This window comes from Seriola lalandi, unplaced genomic scaffold (assembly GCF_002814215.2).
Source record: "Seriola lalandi dorsalis isolate HSWRI2012SDOR001 ecotype SW California unplaced genomic scaffold, Sedor1 jcf7180002054402, whole genome shotgun sequence".
NCBI classification, from domain to species: domain Eukaryota; kingdom Metazoa; phylum Chordata; class Actinopteri; order Carangiformes; family Carangidae; genus Seriola; species Seriola lalandi.
The window spans coordinates 577,380-597,261 of NW_019524955.1; the positions used below are offsets into that span (position 1 = coordinate 577,380).

General features: G+C 42.3%; 1 protein-coding gene across 1 annotated transcript; it reads right to left on the bottom strand.

Moving 5' to 3' along the window:
• Window positions 1-1,123: 1,123 nt before the first annotated feature.
• cbarpb (CACN subunit beta associated regulatory protein b) lies at window positions 1,124-17,874 on the bottom strand. The gene is made up of 11 exons (XM_023409669.2): window positions 17,786-17,874; window positions 16,580-16,772; window positions 15,601-15,673; window positions 12,608-12,756; window positions 10,576-10,637; window positions 8,852-9,014; window positions 8,232-8,403; window positions 7,646-7,798; window positions 6,913-7,150; window positions 6,075-6,264; window positions 1,124-4,944 (listed from the first exon to the last, which is right to left on the bottom strand). Exons 3-11 carry the CDS (start codon window positions 15,646-15,648, stop codon window positions 3,414-3,416), a joined length of 2,706 nt encoding a protein of 901 aa, XP_023265437.1. The 5' UTR covers window positions 15,649-15,673; window positions 16,580-16,772; window positions 17,786-17,874; the 3' UTR covers window positions 1,124-3,413.
• Between the last annotated feature and the right edge of the window lie 2,008 nt (window positions 17,875-19,882).

Consider the following 19,882-nt stretch of genomic DNA (forward strand, 5'->3'; position numbering starts at 1 on the left):
GTTAAGAAAGCTCGCCTTTTTTTCTTTGAGAAATTACGCAGTTTACTAACAAGCAAGGAATACAGAAATACTTCTACTTTCAAAGAGATAAATCCCACAAAATCTCATCAGTTACAGCATCCTAGGATGACTCTTAAAAGTGGATTCCATAAAATACAAAATCTCTAGTCATACCAATAGTTCCACTTCTGCCTTAAACAAATGAATATTAACTATGGACTTGATCATTTTGTACTGTAAGTCTGAGAAAACATGAAGATTTGTACTAAAATGTTAACTCTCATGCAGACCTACACACAGCGATGCATCAATGCATTTGACAGGCTACTGGTTAGTATACAAACACCATTTACCACAGTGTCCCCAGCTATACAGTATCTGTCTAAGCCTAATAAAGGACATTGATTGAGTCTAGCTCCTGTGACATTGTGCTTTTATACACAGTTGAATCTTTGTACAAATGTACCAATTGATAATCAACCTTTATGGCCATTTTCTTTGAAATGTTATGGTTACTGTAGTGTTGTCATCTAGCACTGACTCAGCTCTGAGACATTTTGACTTTTGATCTGTGGGAAATGCAGCTGTCTTCCTCTTTCCCCAGAACTGTCCGAATTTGCTGAGTAATTATTATCATCAAGGAAGCATCAGTACGGTCATAACTGAGAGGGGGATTACCAATATTTTACTTCCTTCCTGCTGATTAGTGCCAACATAAAAAGAATTTAATTGCACAAAATTGTGCTGATTTACACTGATGTTTCCTCGTGGTGATGTAGTGATTCAGTGTGTGTTTGAGGGGGCTACATGAAAGAGAGAGCAAAAAAAAAAAAAACACTATCCTCTTTACTCCTCATTTGAGTTCACCTCTTTTCATCTAAGTCATTGTTCCCATAATGAGGAACGCAGCTTCTGCCTCAGACTCCACTTAGCCACAAGAGGAGAGCAGCAGAGAAAGATCTAATCTGGGTAGGCTGGAAAAGAGCATCATCATCGCATGTAAACAAAGTGAGGAGGATAATGTTTTTTTTCCCTCGATTTTCTATTTACCCCCTTCAAATTACTGCATGGTAAATACCTCAAAGAACAAGGGAAGGGAGACAGGATGAAAAGAAGACTTCCCTTTTCTTGTTATTATTAATATTCAACACCATCATTCTGCAGTAGCTCCCTGCACTGCACGAGGGAGAGATTGAAAAGCCAAACAGCCCCTCTGAGAATAAGACTTCATGAGCGAAACTGGGTTACAATCAACCTCTTGCTGCTGCTTAGGATGTTCTTCCCCCACTGGACATAATGTGCTGATGTGGTTTCATTTGAATGGCAGTACCAGTTTGTTTTAATCGCACAGAGGAGGCCAAATAAGAGAAAAACTAAAGTCGACTTAACTACAAATAACGTCTTTGTTCGGTTTGGTTTTATAAGCTGGCAGGAAGTGAAGTCCTCGTCCCCCGAGGGAGGCATCTACTACACTGTCAACTTTCTCAGGAGAAGAGAGGAAGAGGAGGGAAAAACAAGAATGTCAGATGTGGACAAATAAAGCCTGTTCTGGGATCCCCATGCACGAGAAAGCATGCCTTTCTTATAAATTCAATAAACACCAAAGGTTTGTGAGGGCAGCCATCCTGTCTAATAGCTTTAATGTAACTGCCCACCCCATGGCTGTAGACTCAGACTGAGTTTGCTCTAGTGTCAGTGACGACCAGAGCTACTTTTAGAGTAAGAGTACTCTAGGAGTAGCTTATGGGGTCGTATATTATTATCACATCTGTGACTAATAAAGAGCCATCATACCAGAGAGCTAGTGGCTGTCTGGTCTGCTAGTTCTGTCTGTTGTTGAAAAAAACCTGTCCTTTTCAAACCTGCCACACTGTCAGTTTTCATTGTCATTCGAGCAATGCAGACATACAAAAATATATTACAACTCAGTAAACAAACTAATAAAAATAATAAAAAAAGACATTTATCACATAGCTGAGAAGCAATTTCAGTCAAAACCAACAAACATCATGACCAGTGAGACACTCAGTGAGGAGAATCAAAAGATATTTTCCATTTCAAATCAAATAATTCTGGGAGAAACTTTTCTGCCCTTCCTTATTCTTGTCCATCCGTCTAAACCAGTGGCCCCTAACCTTTTTGGCCTATAGCCCCTTAAAAAGGAGCAGTGTCTACCTGTGACCCATAATGACCGCTTCCCTTGACGTTTGAAACAACTGACCAATCAGAGTTTTGTAGGCGGGACAAAGATGTCACCTTCCCACATTGCTAGCTATATCCGTGAAAAATGTGTGGCAGAAAATGGCCAAAAATAGGTAACAAGCATGGATGACACTGACATAGCAATACAGCTCAACGTATTTCATCCATTGATGTGAAAAAAAGTTAACTGCTCCTAGCAACTGCTACAATAGCTTGTATTTTGAGTGAAAATAATGTTCGCGAGAAAGGTACTTCACTTGCGCCTAATTGGTAAGGACATAACCTACTAAAATAAACAAAATAAAAATAAACATGATCTTGTCAAAAGAGAGAAATACATTTTTTTGTGTTATTTGTTTAGTCTCATTCGTATTTAATAACCTAACGACTGTTCAGATCTTTCCTGCTACCTGTTGGGGGATTCTGACCCACAGGTTTGGAACCACTGATCTAAATAACCAGTCTGAACAACTCCATGTAAGTAACCTCTTCCATATTTTGGAATCTAGTCTCAGTCGCACATGTTTAGAAGGTCTAGATAATCACAGAATAGGCCTACATCCAGGTAAAGTATGACTCATATAGCTTTGATTAATTATGATATTCTAACTAATCTCTTAGCTCATAAGTATGATAAAACAACTTATTTTCCAGTAACTATGATGACAGGGCTGACAGGTACCTGTTAGGTCCAGATCTGTAGTTTTCTTCATGTCTAATAGCACCTGGTTTCACAGTGGATCAGCAAGTACAGAGGCCAAACTGGCCCTCAGCTTCACTTACTCTTACTGGAGAGCAGAGACAGGAATGACAGCAGTAGAGACATGAAAACAGAGACTAATTAGACTACAGAAAAACAAATGGACAAACAGCTATAACTAAAACCATCATTTTTGATATGTTAGCTCTGTTAATTTATTATTTTGATTTCTTAACTTCAAAATGGCAACACTGAACAGTTTAGTAATGCTAACAGGCATAAAGAGAGACTTGATGCACTTCTAGTGGATCAACTGTATCTAACATTATCTGAGAATAAGTTTAGTTATGGACTGATTTAAAGCATACATTCCATTGTTTCTTCAGGGGTCTGGATCACACCATTCAAGCTGTATACAGAGAGACATTTAAACCGAGGCAAGACAAATCAAACAGAAAAAAAGTGTGTATCAGCAGGAGTGAGGCTGACGAGGAGGACAAGTGGAGCCCTGCTACACTGGGCTGTGGTCTGGAGAAGCATGTGTGGCCGTCACCGTCACACACTCAGTGGCTGTGTCTCTGGTCCTGCGAAGGCCCGTGTACAGTCTCTCATCCAGGTTAACAGTCAGTTTGTCTGTGAGCTCTGCTGTGATGGTTTGCGGGCCGTAGCCTGAGGAGTCGGGCAGCTGAGGGGGCGAGCGCTCGTCCGGAGGCTCAGGAGGGAGTCCTGACTGTTTGCTGTCCTCCTGAAGGTCAGGGTGGTCACTCAGCCCTTCATCTTTCTCTGAAATGGAGGGATGAGGAGGTGGAGGAGAAGAGGGGGTGTGGTCCTCAGTGTCCCTGACAGTGATGCCCTGCTTCCTATTCTTGCCCTCATCCTCAATGGCCGTAGTCTGTACCTTTGGAGTGTCAGGAGTGCTGCCGGTCCCATCGCTGGTCTCCTCGTCAGGAGCGCTGACGATGCGGGGCAGAGTGCTGTGGTAACTTGTGTCCAGTGGGTAGTTTACACTGTCACCCCTCCGCAGTGGGGTCCGCTGTCTCTCAAAGGAGGAGTGGAAGTGTCTGACACCAGGGTCGCTCCACTGCTTGTGCCGCTGCCACTGCTTGCGGAGGTGGATTCGGGACCGGTGTTTCCTTAGCGGCGACTCCTGCTGATCAAACTGAGGGTCATGGCGGAGAAACTCATGGAATAATGCGTCCGTCTTCTCGTCTATACTGTAGTCTCGTCGGTGCAGGGTTGGTGGTTGAGGTGCAGGTTGCGCAGCATCTCGAGGTGTGAGCATCTGACCATATGGGAACCAACTCAGTGAACCAGCACCTGTTTCTATGGAAACTCCTCCACTGGCACCCAACAACAACTCATCTTCTGGCTCCTCCTCAAAGAGATGAGACTCAAAGCTGTCACCAATAGTTCCACTTCGCCCTGCGTTGGTGAAGTGGTGTCTTTTCTCGTGGGCTGTCCTGTCCTTAGGGCTGCCGTTGATGCTGCTGCTCCCAAAGAGTCGCAGGTCTTCTGGACCTCGAGATGGAGCCTCTATCGATGCATAGCCGCTGTCCATCTGTAGCAGTTTACGAGTCCCTGTTTCTCCTTCGCTGCCCCCTCGCTCTGATTCTGTGCTTTCCTGTTTCCTCTTTTTTCCCTCCTTCATCTCCAACCTCTCATCCATATACAACAAAAAGCCCTTGTCATCCTCTCCACCCTCTGCCTCATCCCCTAAATCCTGCGATGGGTAGCTGGGTAGTCCTCCCTTTTCCATCTCTGTGCGTCCACCCAGCGAACACACACTGTCAGCATCACTGCAGACAGAGTTCCTGTCATTGTTGCTGCTCTGATCAGAGGCGGCGTACTGTTCAAGTGATGCACGAAGGGTCCAGATGTCTTTGTAAAGTGACTGGGGGTCCTGGGGATCTAAGGGGTCCAAGGGGTCGGCATGTTCCCTTCTTGCCAGGCTTAGTGCTTCGTCTTGGGGATCAGGGGATAGGCCAATCACCCCTGGTCCTCCATGGCTGCAGCGGGGCTCCACCATCACCTCTACCTCTACCCTGTAGTGTGCACACAGGGATGGAGGCACGAGATAAAATGAAAGAAATAAGGAGAGAAGGGAGGGGCGAAACAGCCATGCAAAACAAATGTCAGTGTTAGAGCATTTACCTAAATAACACATTCATCTGTGAAATGGCTGTGTTCACAGTGCACAGAATGATTTTCATGACTGGCAATGGCTGCTGTTGCATGTCCTTAAACTGAAGTCAATAAAAGCTGAATAATGAAAACAAGTGTGCTTCTCAGAAATCCCCTGCTTTAACTTGGGACAGTAAATTTAAAGAATGCATACTGCATGGAACATCACTGGAGACGTAGCAGTAGCAATAAACTAAATAAGTGCCAGGATCATCAAATTTCTCAGGTCACGGAAAAAAGCTTCCCAGAAATTGCTTTTATTTTCAACAACAAACATCTGCAAACATGAACAGGAAATACCCGGAAATACTGATTTAATGTAATCTAATATTAAGAAAAAGAAAATAAATAGTTATATAAGAAGATACATAGGGAAGTTATTTCTGTTGTATAACCTAATATTCTGCAAAAATCTGCATTACTATAATCGCAAACTTAAAACAACAAAATCACCTCGACCCTTGCACTTTTGCGGACATCATGACATTATCAGACCATGTCAGCGATGGAATGGTTTCCTATGCCAGATATAAACCCTGTGTCCCAATTCTCCACTCCACTCTCCTAGAAAAAGTGCACTCTGGGAATCCCCTACATCTGGCTTCAAATCATGAAATTGGTTTTGAAAGAACTCTTGTTTAAAGGGTTCATCGCATACAAATCATAGTTAACTAGTATTTATTTTTAAGCCAGCGTGGACTGTTCTCATCTAATTAAATGTCATAGCAAAACAATTAATGTGGAAACAATGAGAGGGAAGTTTTCAAACATGATTTTCTCTATTTCTATATTTTTCAGTGACTAAGTAAATCAATCTCTTTGAGTTTTTTGCAATGCGGTTTTTAACCAGGTTATATAAGCACACTTTTATGTCAAGGCAAAGTGGTGGAGAATCATTTCTTACATTTCTATCATTTCTAGCTGCTGTAAAGAAATGAGTGCAAGGCAGCAAAGCAGTGGACAGGATGAATGGCAAGGGAATTAAAGATACCTGCCGAGGGAGGGGGGTGGTGTAGAAGGAGGTGAGAGGAGGCGTGTAGTGGGCTGGCTGGGACAGTAGGTGACGTCCTGGGTGCGGGCGATGTACTGGATGAGGTCTATGTGGTGTGCGTCATTGTCGTCCTGGTCCATGCTCTCGCTGGCGGCTCGCTGGCGCTGGAACTGTCTTCTCTTCGGAGAGCCTGGCTCACACCAAACATGGGGAGAGAGCAGCGAGTTATACAGGTTGTGTAACAGCAGGCTGGAGTGAAGTGACACTTAATTCATGAGAAAGCTTCCATCAACTGTTGTGGTCTCTGAGGGGGATTTGGTGATCTTTTTTTGGTCAGTTGGCGTGATAGAAGACTTGAGCCTCAGGAAGAGCAGGGAGAAGAGTGTGTGTATATAGGATGAAGGGGATCGGCAGTGAGGATTCACTCAGGGGCTCAAATTGACTTGGAAAGACCAATCCTTGCGTCACTGAGCCATCTGTCTTGTATGTGTGTGTGTGTGTGTGTGTGTGTGTGTGTGTGTGTGTGTGTGTGTGTGTCTGTGTGTGTGTCTGAATGTATATCCGACTCTTTGCAGCCAAGAGGCATCTCACAGTTGGTTGCTGGAGCCCCCTGCTTAACCACTGTCTATTTACCACAAGAGAATATTGCCAAAAAATACTAAACACACAAATACATAGAAAGAATACACATAAGAAAGACAATATGAACATCATAGCTTTATTTTTCCAGTTATGATTATGACAAAGAACCACAAAGAATCGCTTCACTTCTTCGCTGCATTGGCAAAGATTGTTCCTAAAAATAATACAACAGAAATAGACTTCAAGGATCCATTACCTCTGGTGTCCAGACTCGAGGCTCTCTGGCTGCTGTCCAGCTTCCATTTCTTGATCTTAAAGTAGGGACTTGCCCCTTCCAGACTAGCATGGCGCCGCAGTTTAGTGAAGAATTGTAGCATGGGCCCCTGGCTTCCTCCACTGCCGCCAGCAGGAGGGGCACTGCTACCCACCGAGGCCCCTTCTCCAACACTGACGCTGCTGCCTCTGCCCCGGGGCCCAGCTCCCATCATCTCAATCTGGGTAGAGAGAGAGAAATGGTCAGAAAGAAAACCTGCCAAGACTAGTGGTCTGTGTATAATCCTCTCTGACAGTGATGTTCCACATTGGCTTTCTTGTTTACCCATCAGCCATCACTCTTGTCAGCCCTCCCTCAGGCTCTGTGACCCTCTAATGTCCGTGTGGATGACTCACTGCTTGGCTGGCTGGTTGGTGTACTGACTGACTGACTTAAGAAAATGTATCACTTTACAAATGATTAACTCCACAAACTTCATGTTGACCTCGATGCTACTCTTGTGTAGCAGTATCGAGGTCAACATGAAGCTTTTACAGGTGATTTGTATGCACACTCACTACTTGTGAGCTTTTTGCATTCATGTTTTTTTAATGTCCGGCTTTTCAGCAAGAAAATCACTGTGTGACTTGCCAAAATTTCTTCACCATAAGTATCAAAATTATTTAATACCTGATGACAAATATTTTTTATTTTACAGTAACTGGAGGTAACGTACAGAGCTGGAGCTAGGCTCTTTAGTGCTGAGCACGATAGTGTTCTCGCTGAAGCTGGTGTCCACCACAGAGTTGAGAGCATCTCCAGGGAGGGCACAGCTGGGATTGACACTCAGGCTGGTCAATGCTGTTTGTGGAAGGGGGCACAACATTGGCTGCGGGAAAGAACACACAAAGGTACACTTTTATCCCTTTTGAATCATTCTCTGAGCATGCATGTTTTTCTGCAAAGCCCTGTTAATAAATCCAGTTATGCACAATCGAGAAAACACCGTCTACTGTACTGCAGCTTAGTTGCTACACTTCCAAAGCGTGTTTTCATATTTAGGTAAAGTATTAAGGTAAGTTTTCCAGTCCAGATTCCCTCCTCAGCTGACAGCTCAGTACCAGTGATTAAATAGCCTCACCTGAATGGTAAATCAATGTGCAGGCCCTGTTGAAATGAGCAGGCAAAGGGATCCCTGGTCGCTGTGTTTGGGTACATTAAGCTGATACATTTTCTCGCACAGACCCAAGTGATTGATGTTCTAATTGGCCCCGATCAAGACTAATGATGCATCAGGACAAATGGCAGGTCAAGGCTGTCACCTGGAAGATGGAAAGTGCTGACTTAGCGACAGGGCGTGTTGTCATGGTGATGGTGTTCTCGACTGAGTCGCACTCGTGGATGGTGACTATCTTGAGGGCCGGGGGAGGGATGTGGAGGTGTGTGAGGCGGGCATTCTTCAGGTGGTGAAAGTCACCCTCGGTCAGAGTGTACCTGGGGTGCAAAACACAAAGTCCTATAAAATGCTATAAAATCTGAGCAAATAGAGACATAGGGTGCATGCACCGTTGATAGCATATCCTTGCATGCGAGACAAACAGCCAAGGGGAAATATGCAACTTCAAACCCATCACATCTACTCTGGATTCTGCATTGAGCCCTGGAGAATGATAGCCTCTGAAAAATTTGCTTATCAGGCTCAGGGCAGTGAAATAATGAGAAAGGGTGAGAGCTCTTTATGTCCACATCAGACATAATGCATTATGAATTATTCTTAACCCTAAACTAGCATACAAGTGAAATGAACCCAGTTGAATATGTACATCCTTTGATCTCAGAAAGCAGTAAAGCTGGAGTGTATGGTCATTAATCAGAGGTGAAAACTGAATAAAAAGCAGAGATTTGTAAATGTGGCCTTCTGTATAAGAGTTGGCTTTCTGACCTGCGGCCCTTCTCCTGGGCCTTCTTTCCATGATCGAAGAGTGCAGCCTCATTGAAGGAGACACGACGGCCTGTGGTGCCTGTGGAGAGGAATCGCTCTGTCTCTTGGTCGTGAGAGCTGGCCATTGACAGGCAGTCTGACTCATCCACCCTGATGGTGATTTCTACCCAGTGAAAAAGGGAAAAACAAAACAGAAGAGATGGACAATTAAGTGGATAAATGGAGGAAGGAAGAGCAAGACGTGATGGCAAAGAAAGACTTAAGTGCACTCAGAGTTTACCTGTTGCTTATTGATAATAATGTATTTAAAGGAAGAGTTCAGAATTTTAAGGTATGCTAACTCTGTGGCTCTATGGATGTCTGAATTGTTCTGGGGTTGTAGGTGTGCAACCATTCTCCAAATCCACGTTTGACTTCAAATGAACCTCAAATTTTGAACCACGGCTAGCCTAACTTTTACCTAAGGTGGGATCACTCAATTATGATTGGTTCCATCTTCTGGTATTGCGACATCAGACCAGAGTCGTTACACCCCTAGTGGATCATTTTTCCTTGAATAGTCTGAACAACATTCATCATCCCCAGAGGATGAATCCTACCGATTTTGTTGATCACCTGACTTTCATCAAGCAGTAGGTCAAAATGTTCACTTACCCAAGGTTAGGATGAAACATCTACAATATGGTTTAGCACCAAATTTCATAAAGACATTCATAATTACTACATGATGAATCCTACTGACTTTGTTGGTGACTTGACTTTTTTTTCTACCTTCACCATGAGGTTGACATTTTTGGTTTTGTGTAAAATACCTCAATAACTATTGGATGGATTACCTTTAGCAACACACATTCATGTTCCCCTTGGGATGAAGTGCAATTACTTCTGATTTTTTGTTCTATCTCGCAATTTAGCATTTAGCTCAAAGTGCCACTATACCTAAGTATAGCCTCACAGAGCCGCTAGCATGGTTGTAGATCCTCAGTCTTGTTTTGTCACATTTTGTATATACACTTTGGCCCAGCTAACAGGTGATGTTTCATCTAATATTTTATAGGATTACTATAGATCAAGCAAAGGTCTGTTATAAGTGGGAGTGCCCTGATGACGTAGGGGCTTAGGGTATTGACCATGATGCGCAATGCCCCCGGTTCAAGTCTGCCCACGGACCTTAATTGCGTATCACTCCCTCACTCTCCCATTTTCTACTCATTTCCTGTTATCTTTCAACTGCACGAAGTGTACTAAAAACATAAAATACCACAAAAATATATTACAGAAGTCTATCCAAAGTGAACCCACATCTGTATAACTTAAATCAAACATCCGATGTTGAGACACCTTTTTGAAAGATGAGTATGGTAATATGGAAAAATGCTGACTGGAAAAATTAAGACAAAAAGCCTTACAAAAGCAGGTGGATGCCAAACTGAAGTTGGCTTTTAATAAATAAGTTTCACTGGAGAGTACATTCAGTGGTCCCAAAATATCAAAATGGGTTCCAGGAGTGGTACGGCTACTTAAACTAATTGGGTTGAGATCACAATACTGTAATGGAATAGACATTACACATTTGTGCTGATGCTATAAAAAATATCCCTGCTTCAGTCAATCCAGTCCTTCCAGCCTTCCTGTCTTAATCACTCCTCCCTCTCTTAGCTACTCTCCTCTTTATCTGTTCCTCTATCGCAACATCTCTTTCTCTTTGTCCATTTTTCTCTTACCATGGGTGGGCTGAGACTCCTCCACATAGATGGTGTTGGTTTTCTCAGGGTCATCGTTGGACCTGGGGCACACAGAAACATTCAGATCAATATGGTGACATGATTGCCCCCGAAGTCTGTCTTTCATCTGTCAGATCCCGCTGATTCGGACGGCCACACTGGCAACCACAGTGATCAGCTGCACTACTATTTGACCTTTCTGTTTGGCAGGAGTTCACATACACATACAAGTCAACAGTTTAAAAATCAAGCTTTAAGACAACTAAAAGGACAAGGCCATAGGACTGAATGTTTACTATGCTGTTTGTCTAAACAGCTGGCTGTCTGGCTGCATAATCAGCGAGGGCCTAAATCATTGCCAGTAACATGATAACCTTCAGGGCTGGGGAACCTGTTGAATGGATAAAGCATGGTGCTTTATTGGATTGCATGTTTCCCCTCATCTTTAAGGACACAGAGAAAATACTCGATAAAGGTCATATTGTTTAGGGGATGGAGTGTAAATTATTCTTTTAGTAACATTTTTCTGTTAACCCTCCTGTTTAAATGTCTTTAATAGCTGTTGATCCTCCATAGTGCTTCTTAAATCCCATGCCCAGGATTTACTTGATGAGGCAGAAGAAAGAAACTGAAAGCTCCTTCCAGTCATTTTTCTCCATCTAATTTCTTTGTGCAGAGATATGAGTTTTGTGTGTGTGTGTGTGTGTGTGTGTGTGTGTGTGTGTGTGTGTGTGTGTGTGTGTGTGTGTGTGTGTAAAGTGACTTGAGGGATTTCTCCATCCACCCAGATCTGTGCTTCTTCTTGTCTTTCATTTCCTCTGTTGCTCCTGCTTCCCGCGCTTGTATGTGCGCGTGTGTGTGTGTGCGTGTGTGTATTCACCGTGTGCACACGGGGCTGGGTTGAGACGCTAGATTAATCACTGCCGATGGCTGCTATGAAATCTCATTACACTCATCATTTGTACCAGTCTGCCCGATTCTTCTGCTCTCCCCCGGCAAGCCTCGCCTTTTCACGGCTCAGCCTCTGCTCTCTGTTTATCTGCATCTAGCTGGTGAGCTCTCATACGTTCAAGTGTATGTGGTAATGTGTGCTGCTGTGGAGAGGGACAAAGCAACTTGAGGGTAGCCATGTTACTGCTGAATGAACACAGATGAATCACAAATAAGTGAGCATGAATGCTGAATGTGCTGCCACCAAGGTGTTTTCATAACAGCCCCACTGAGGGTCCTGACACTCACACAGCTGACACTTTTAATGAGTGAATGCACTGTGTTGTGCTGCATTAACATGCTTACATGAGTGGGGTTGCTTTTTTTTTTTCTAACACTCTCTGCAATACAGCTTTAATTTGTTTAATGGATCACTGTATTGTCTGGCAGTGAAGTCACATCAAAGATGGGTTTGGGATTCACTTGGGTGGAGTAAACAGGAAGAAGTTAGCTTCATTTGCAATTGTAATGAGCCTTATCTATTATGTAAGTATACACATTCAGTGTCATTACCGGTTTGTCTTTAAATAACAGTTGCATGTTAGCTCAGGAGGAGCCATCTGTCTGTCAGCAAACTGTGTGTACTCATGTGTGTGTATGTGTGTGTGTGTGTGTGTGTGTGTGTGGACACGTGCTTTCATGCAACACTGGTGCACCTGGATATGCAGACGAAACCCCCTTTATGAAGAAAAACATTGTTAGTTTTTGTTGAACCTGCGTAGGAGTGGTGTTAATTTAAGTGTGTGCAAATTTCCAAGGCTGTAGAGTTTGGTTTTATTGTGTTGACCAGTATATTATAATGAAAGCCAATACAACATTGCCACAGAGTTGAATGAACACCTGTGTGGCACAGTGTCAACAAACACTGAACATTACAGACATTCTTTAGGTTATTACAGGGCTCTTGTTATTATCAGCCCTCAACTGTTGGTTCCTTATGGTATTTTGCACTTTATGTACTTCTTCTTTAAGTTAACTCTGGACGAGGGTGTCAGGTGAACTGCCAAACTGCTAAATGTAATACATCATTTGTGCATCGCACCTGTCATAGCATTGCCCTCCTCGACAGCAGCGACGGCAGGTGATGAAGAGGACAGGGATGAAGATCAGTGTTCCTACCAGGAAGATGGAGAGGATCACCAGGAGGAGCACATAGCCATCTTGCTGCTCCTCGACCTCAAATGGGATCTCCTGAGGTAATAAGGAGGGAAAAAATATATCATTAGATAGATAGATAGATAGATAGATAGATAGATAGATAGATAGATAGATAGATAGATAGATAGATAGATAGATAGATAGATAGATAGATAGATAGATAGGTGTTTTCAACTTAATTCATCTAAATTTGTGTGTAGGCAATGAGGGGAAGTTAAGTAGATAGCAGGAGGTAAGGTAGGTGTGTTCCTGTTCTGAGTTTGGACAATACATATGCTTGTTTAAGAGTAAGAGGGCAAGAAAAAGCTTCCCACACGAACAATAAAAGCACTGAAACCACTCACTGATGGTTGATGCAGCTCCTTTCTCAGCTCACAGCTCACTCACAGTTTTCACCTCTTACTCTTATTTTTGCTACCCAGATATAAAATATGGAAAGTTTTATTAAAAGTTTATTAAAAGTCTGTAGTAAGATACAGCCACATACCATCATTATGCCATTCGTATAACCATACCTGATAATGGAAACTGCCCCGAAAGGCATCACTGTACAGTAGAGTGCACTTTGCAGTTTCAGTGTAAGACATTCACAGACATTTGGTTTGCAACGTGAAACGCCTGGCACCTCAACAGCAGACTAGATTTGCAGATGTTTTACTCTTCCAGTAACACCACACAGCTAAAAAGATTGATTTAGCTCCACTGGTTGGTTGGCCTGCCTAAAATGAATCTATAAATGCAACAGTGCAATTAATCAATAAGGGCCAGGGCTATTAACCTGTCTACAGTGTACCTTAAGCTCTCATAGGGAGGACTGCAGCTGAGTGAATTAACCAAACAAAAGGCACCAGTAGAGCATCTTCTTTCCATTGCTACAGACAACAGCACTCAGTTTTATAAACATAAACATTTTTCATCAAAAGAGAACAAGCCATCTTGAAATCTCTTCCTCTTCATTAGGAGAAACTTTCTTAAATCCACATGGGCTTTTTTTTTTTTTTTTTTTTTTAAAAAGCAGACAGAAAATACCAAATAAATACAATCTTCAAATCAATTCCTAACAACAACAAAAATAATAATAATTACTAATTACATTTGTATGTAAGTAGTGTTAAGTATAGGTATACAGTATGTAGTTTCTCCTGTCACCTCCAGTGTATTTTATTATGTAAGCTTTAATATATTAGTATGTTAATGTTAGTTACTTAATTTATTATGTTATTTATGTCAACAAATTTATTTTCTATTTGCAGTATAATGAATATGTGGAATTAATTCATTACCTCAGATTATTCTTGGTTTGTTTGTACATTATATATCATATATTACATTAAAATTTTAGGACCCATTTTATTTTCCTTATACTCGCTCCCCTTAGGTTCCATCTTCCAAAAATACAATATCGCCTATCATGGCTATGCAGACGATACTCAGCTATACCTCCCATTAGAACCTGGTGATAATGTTACTAATTCAGTTAGCTCTCTCTTTGACTTCCTCCAGGATGTGAAATATTGGATGGCAAATGACTGTCTTCAATTAAATGATAGCAAGACTGAAGTGGTCTGGTTTGGTCCCAGTGTAACACATTTTAGGACCCCTGGCCCCTCACCTCCATGCTCAGACCAAAAATCTTGGTGTCATCTTTGACTAAGCCCTAAAATTTGACAAACAAATCAAAAACTCAAACCATTCCTCTCTTTCAATGATTTGAGGGTCGTCACAAATGCCTTAATTACCTCCCGACTGGATTATTGCAATGCCCTCTATTAGGCGTTACCCAATCCACCTTGTCCTGACTACAGCTGATGCAGAACGACTGATAACTGGTACTAGGAAAAGAAATTAGGAGGAGAAACATCATCACACTCATACTGCACTGGTTACCAGTCAAATACCGCAGAGAGTTCAAAGTTCTTTTATTTGTTTTTAAGGCCTTACATGGCCTGGCACCAGAATATATCTCTGAGCTCCTCTGCCCCCTCTCCATCCCCAGCTACTCCTGGCCGTCCCTTGGCCGAGGCTAAGTGGAAAGGGTGATAAGGCTTTAGCAGTTGCTGCCTCAAAACTTTGGAACAGTTTACCTAATCTTAAAACCCACGTTTTCGTTGGCTTTTGAGTGTCCCTAAGACTTTTATCTCCCACTTTTATCCCTTGTGTTTTTAATACAAACTGTTCCATGTCTGTCTCAGATTATGAGATAGCTAATTCTATGTTGTGTGTTTCTTGCTCTATTTTATTGTACAGCACTCTGGTCAACCCTGGTTGTTCAAATGTCCTTTATAAATTAACTTGATTTGATTTGATTTAAACTGATAAAATTGTCTGAATTTTCTTTGTGTGTTTTACCTTTTCCATTGAAAATAGTTGAACTGTGCTTATTAATGCAATTGTAATAGCAAAATAGTGTTTTCCAAGCAGGTTTCTTGTACCCATGTAGGTTACAAAATGGGGCTTGAAACTGCAGTAAAATGATAGATGGCGTATGAGTTGGGAGAATAGAGGTGATGTAAAGATAACAGATAGTGGATATCACAATAATGATCTTAAAGGTGGGGTGTTATGCTGAATTGTATGAGGGAGAATGCACAGCAAGTGTTAATGAGCGCTGGACTCTGACGTCACACTGTAATTTCTCTGCGAGGGGAAATTAAAACTGAGATTAGATCAGAGATTTAATTATTTCAGGTCCAGGTCAGGATGTTCTCTATTAGCCAGTCAATCGGCCAGAAAAGAATATGAGGCAAAGTATGGTTCTGGTGCTGAGCTGGATACAACACACACACACACACACACACACACGCACACACACACGCACACACACAAATACACACACAGGAAGTTTGAAAATAAGCCAGTGGTGAAAGGCAGACTTACTGTGGAGTTTTTTGGTAGGATGTTCCAGACGGTAGACTCATTGCTCATGGTCCAGGCTGACGAGAGGGTCCCCCTGAGAGATAACACATGCACACACACAAACACACACAGGAAATGACTGTTCCTGGTGCTGTTAATCAAATCACAGAGTTAACCACCAAAGATACTGCAGATTATCTGCATTAACAAATCCAGATATACTGTGCATGTAAACATAAAATAAAACTTCTCTGAATACATAGAATGAAGAATGGCAGTACAGTCAACTAATACATAGCAAATTAACATTTAGGTTACTCTGTATAATATAGTAGAAAATGCCCATTGCAGCAGGGAAATCTGGTTGTATCTTAAACGGCCCTGAAAGACTGCAAGAAGAAGCAGAAAAATAATGTATGTGTGTACGGCGTGTACTTCTACGCATGCGCTGAATCCAGAAGATGCAAATGTTAGCATCTTGCCTGTAAATCATCACCAATATTTCCTTATCAGCCCAAAGAGTCTATCTACCTCCCACACACACGACCACACACAAACAACACACACACTCAGAACGGGGAGAAACATCAGCTCTTACTGAACAGGAGCTGAGTTCCACTACGGCTGCTGATATGATGCTTTTGTTCTTACAGATCATAGCCATTAATACTGCTGCTGCACCAAACGCCTACACATACATACACACACACACACACACACACACACCCTGGGTAGATCTACTCACCCATCAGGGGAGAAGCAACATGCCAGCAGCACTCAGCACTGCTTGCTCGCCTGCCAGTCACTGCAGCACTCAACTTCAGCACCACAACCTGTAAGCTATTGCTGAGCTTTTTGCTGCAAGCTTGTCTCATTCCCTGCATCTACCGTCCAAGCATGAAAACTATTACGGGAAACACATCGGGCAGGCTGTGACCAGAATGCTTTCCTTTTCAGCACTGTACCCACATCCTGCTTTCTACCAGCCCAGTAGTCTTACCCTGATGGAGGGCAGTGCGCAGCAGCAGCTGGATGTGTGTGTCAGGCTGTGGCTCGGGATTCTCCTCCTCAGCTCCCTTGCTGCATCCTCAGCACTCCAGCCCACCCAGCCGACTGAGCCTGAGCAGCAGTGTTTCCCCCTCAGGGCTGGCCCGATGGCCTAGGAGCAACAGGATGGCAGTGCTGCATGGCTGCTAACAAATGTACATACAGCAGAATGATTGTTTAATTATTCAGTTGTTTGTGTGGATAAGTTTTACATTACATAAGTGCCTGCAGCCAACAAATGCACATCAAAGACAGACTTCCCTATATAGTCTGTTTCAGTGGCAATGGTCATAGAAAAATACTATATTTCTCAACACAGTTTCATGTAGAATGACAAATTTTATGAAAAATATTCATTGTTCAATTCTTGCAACAGAAAGAAAGCTAAATATGCCTCCCTGTATTCATTAAATAAAATAATACACTTTGGTCGAAATGACAGGCAACACTATTACACATAACTGTCTCTGTTAAGCATAAAGAAATAAAAGGAAAAATAAACATATTCATCAAGGCTATAAAAATCTATTTAGCCTAACACTTGCTTACTTCTGTGGTGTTGCGATCCCAGAGGATTGCTGTATTGATTAGTAGGCTGAGCAGATGGTGAGACATGGGTGTCCCAGCAATGCCATATCCCGTCATGTGCTTAACAAAATTTCGGTGTATTACTGGTATCATACACAGTATCGTTGTCGATTCGAGTAGCATTTTACAATTCATCTCATACAATAATTACCTCAATAATGGTTCATTTTGGACCCTGTAAAAACTTGTTTATATTAAGAAATGGTTGCACAAAAGAAAGCATCCCACTTCTTAGTGCTCGCTACCGCAACATTTTTCCCCGGAACAAAATAATGAGCATCGGCTCTGCCAGTGGCAGCTGTTTCCTTGTGGAGGTTTAGCTCATAAAATCTTTTGCAAGAATGTAAAATCACATCACACTGCGTAATGAAATGAAGCCAATTGTAAACTTAAAAACTGGATGAAAAGCAGCTGTACTCCGACCAGCGAAGCGAGGTAAATAAATATACCATCCTGATATTTCACAGGCGCTTATGATTTTCATCAGTCCGGTGACACCGACAGGGGAAGCTCACGATTTGAATTGGCTGCACAAACAGACAGGCAGGCATGCAGCGACGGAAGCACTCACCTACTCAACTAGTCTGGTCCATGCAGGGGTGGAGGGGCAAAGCCAATAACATGAAACCCTTCGGTGAACACTTTAATGTGGATTTTAAAGCTAAAAGTATTTATGAATGAAACCCCACTGTTTAAGACACGCCCACCACCCAGTCAGAGGCGCACCACGTGACGCAACGAGTGAGGCAGAGCTGAGTGACTTGAACGGTTTCTCAAGATGATCCAAATGCTCAGGTCAGTCCTCACAGCTGCACACAAACAGGGTCAGTGTCGAGGAAGTGCCAAGTGAACGTGTCTCCCTGAATGTAAACTGTAATGTATCACCCTTTTCAAATAGGAACCGTTTCAGCAATTGTACGAATTCTCTTTTGTGCCCTTTACTTCTTTTATTGGTTTGTTTAACATTAGTTATACAGTCACTCGCCTGCAGGTGAGGAGAAAATGGACAAGCAGTGCAGGTTCACGAGTGTGTTAGTCTGTCTACAGGTGGTGGTTCTGTGGTGCCATACAAGTGGCAATACAGCAACAAAAACTTGGTCTCAGATGTGAGTAGTGTGTCTCTACCTACTGAGGCCTATACAACATGACACATGGTTTTCGCGCCATCTAGTGGCGGTGTATGTTCAGTGGCTTTCTACTTGAACAGACAGTAAATGTATGGAATAAACGTTTTGTTAATTGGACTATTCTTCCCTTGTTGTTCTGTAAATCTTTTTTCTGATGAAAACCTAGCAAGAAGGAATATAAAGCTGTTTCCGACTCAACAGACTCAGCACGTAGACGGAGCGAGGGGGGGCAACTTATGCGGCTCTTTTCCCAAAAGCCCCGAATCTTATATGAAGTTTATTATAACATTATTTATAATTATAACTTCAACTTGATGTCATTGAGTAAGAGGAAATGAGTAAGAAAGCGCGGGGACAGGACAGGAAACCCTGTAGACCAGGAGAGGAAGCAGGAATGGAAAGGAGAGAAAAGCTGAAGTTAAGAGAAGAAGAGAGGAGAAAAAATTGTGATGAAGGACCATGAGGAGAGGGGTCAAGATGAAGTGAGAGAGAAAGTGTGGAAAAGAATGACGGAGAGAAGGGGAAATGATTGTGAAAACTTGTGCAGGTGAAGAGAAAGAGGGATGGAGGTAGATTTTGTCCCAACATTATCTATGTGAACTGATTGACAGTCAGAGTAAATGTGTGATCTGTAAATATAAAACACCTTCCACAAATACAAAAAATACATTTGTAAACTCACAAAAATATCTTGCAAATATAAAACGGATCTACAAACAAATTTCACGAAAATCTGTGAATACATACAATTAATTTACAAATAAATTAAAAGCATTGGTGAATATCTTCCTAATATTTACAACTTTCAAACAAACATTTGTGAATCAACTGTCTTTCCTCTACGCTTGTGGATTTGCGTTTTACACACAGAGTTTTAAGACAAACCTTCTGACGGTCTGAACAAAAATCGATTTGTATCCGAACAAAAAAGTGATCGCCTGCTCACGTCGCCATTTCCAGCTTTTCAAAGTAGGAGCACGCAGTCTTCTTTGAGCTGTTTTATTTCCTCAAATAATCGGCGACAAGTAATGTGCGCTACGTTAACGGTTGTAAGATATGAAGTGACAAAACAAAACCCAGTTAAGGTCTTTGATAGTATGGCTTTTAGTGTTGACATTGATAAGATATGGCATATTATAATTAGGCTACCTTAACGTTAACTGCTAAACCGGAACCCGTTGCCAGGGTGACAGTGAACAGTCATGTTGCAGAAAGATGGAATGAAAACAGGGTTTCATACTGATGAAGATGCATTGTAAATAGACCACATTTCATACCCTTCAAACCTGTAAAGAGATAGCTGGTGTCATTTCTTTACCATGGAGTTTATTGTAATCATTCAGTCCATTTGCTGTTTTCTACATGCAAGGAGTATGGACTCACTCAGGACTGTTGTGGAGAGACGCATGTAATGTAAGATGGAGGCCATCTTAGACAATACCAACCATCCTCTCCACTACATTGTGGCAGGACAGAGAAGCAGCTACAGGTGCAGCAAATGTCTCATCTCACTGCACTGCAGAACAGAGAGGTTTAGGAGA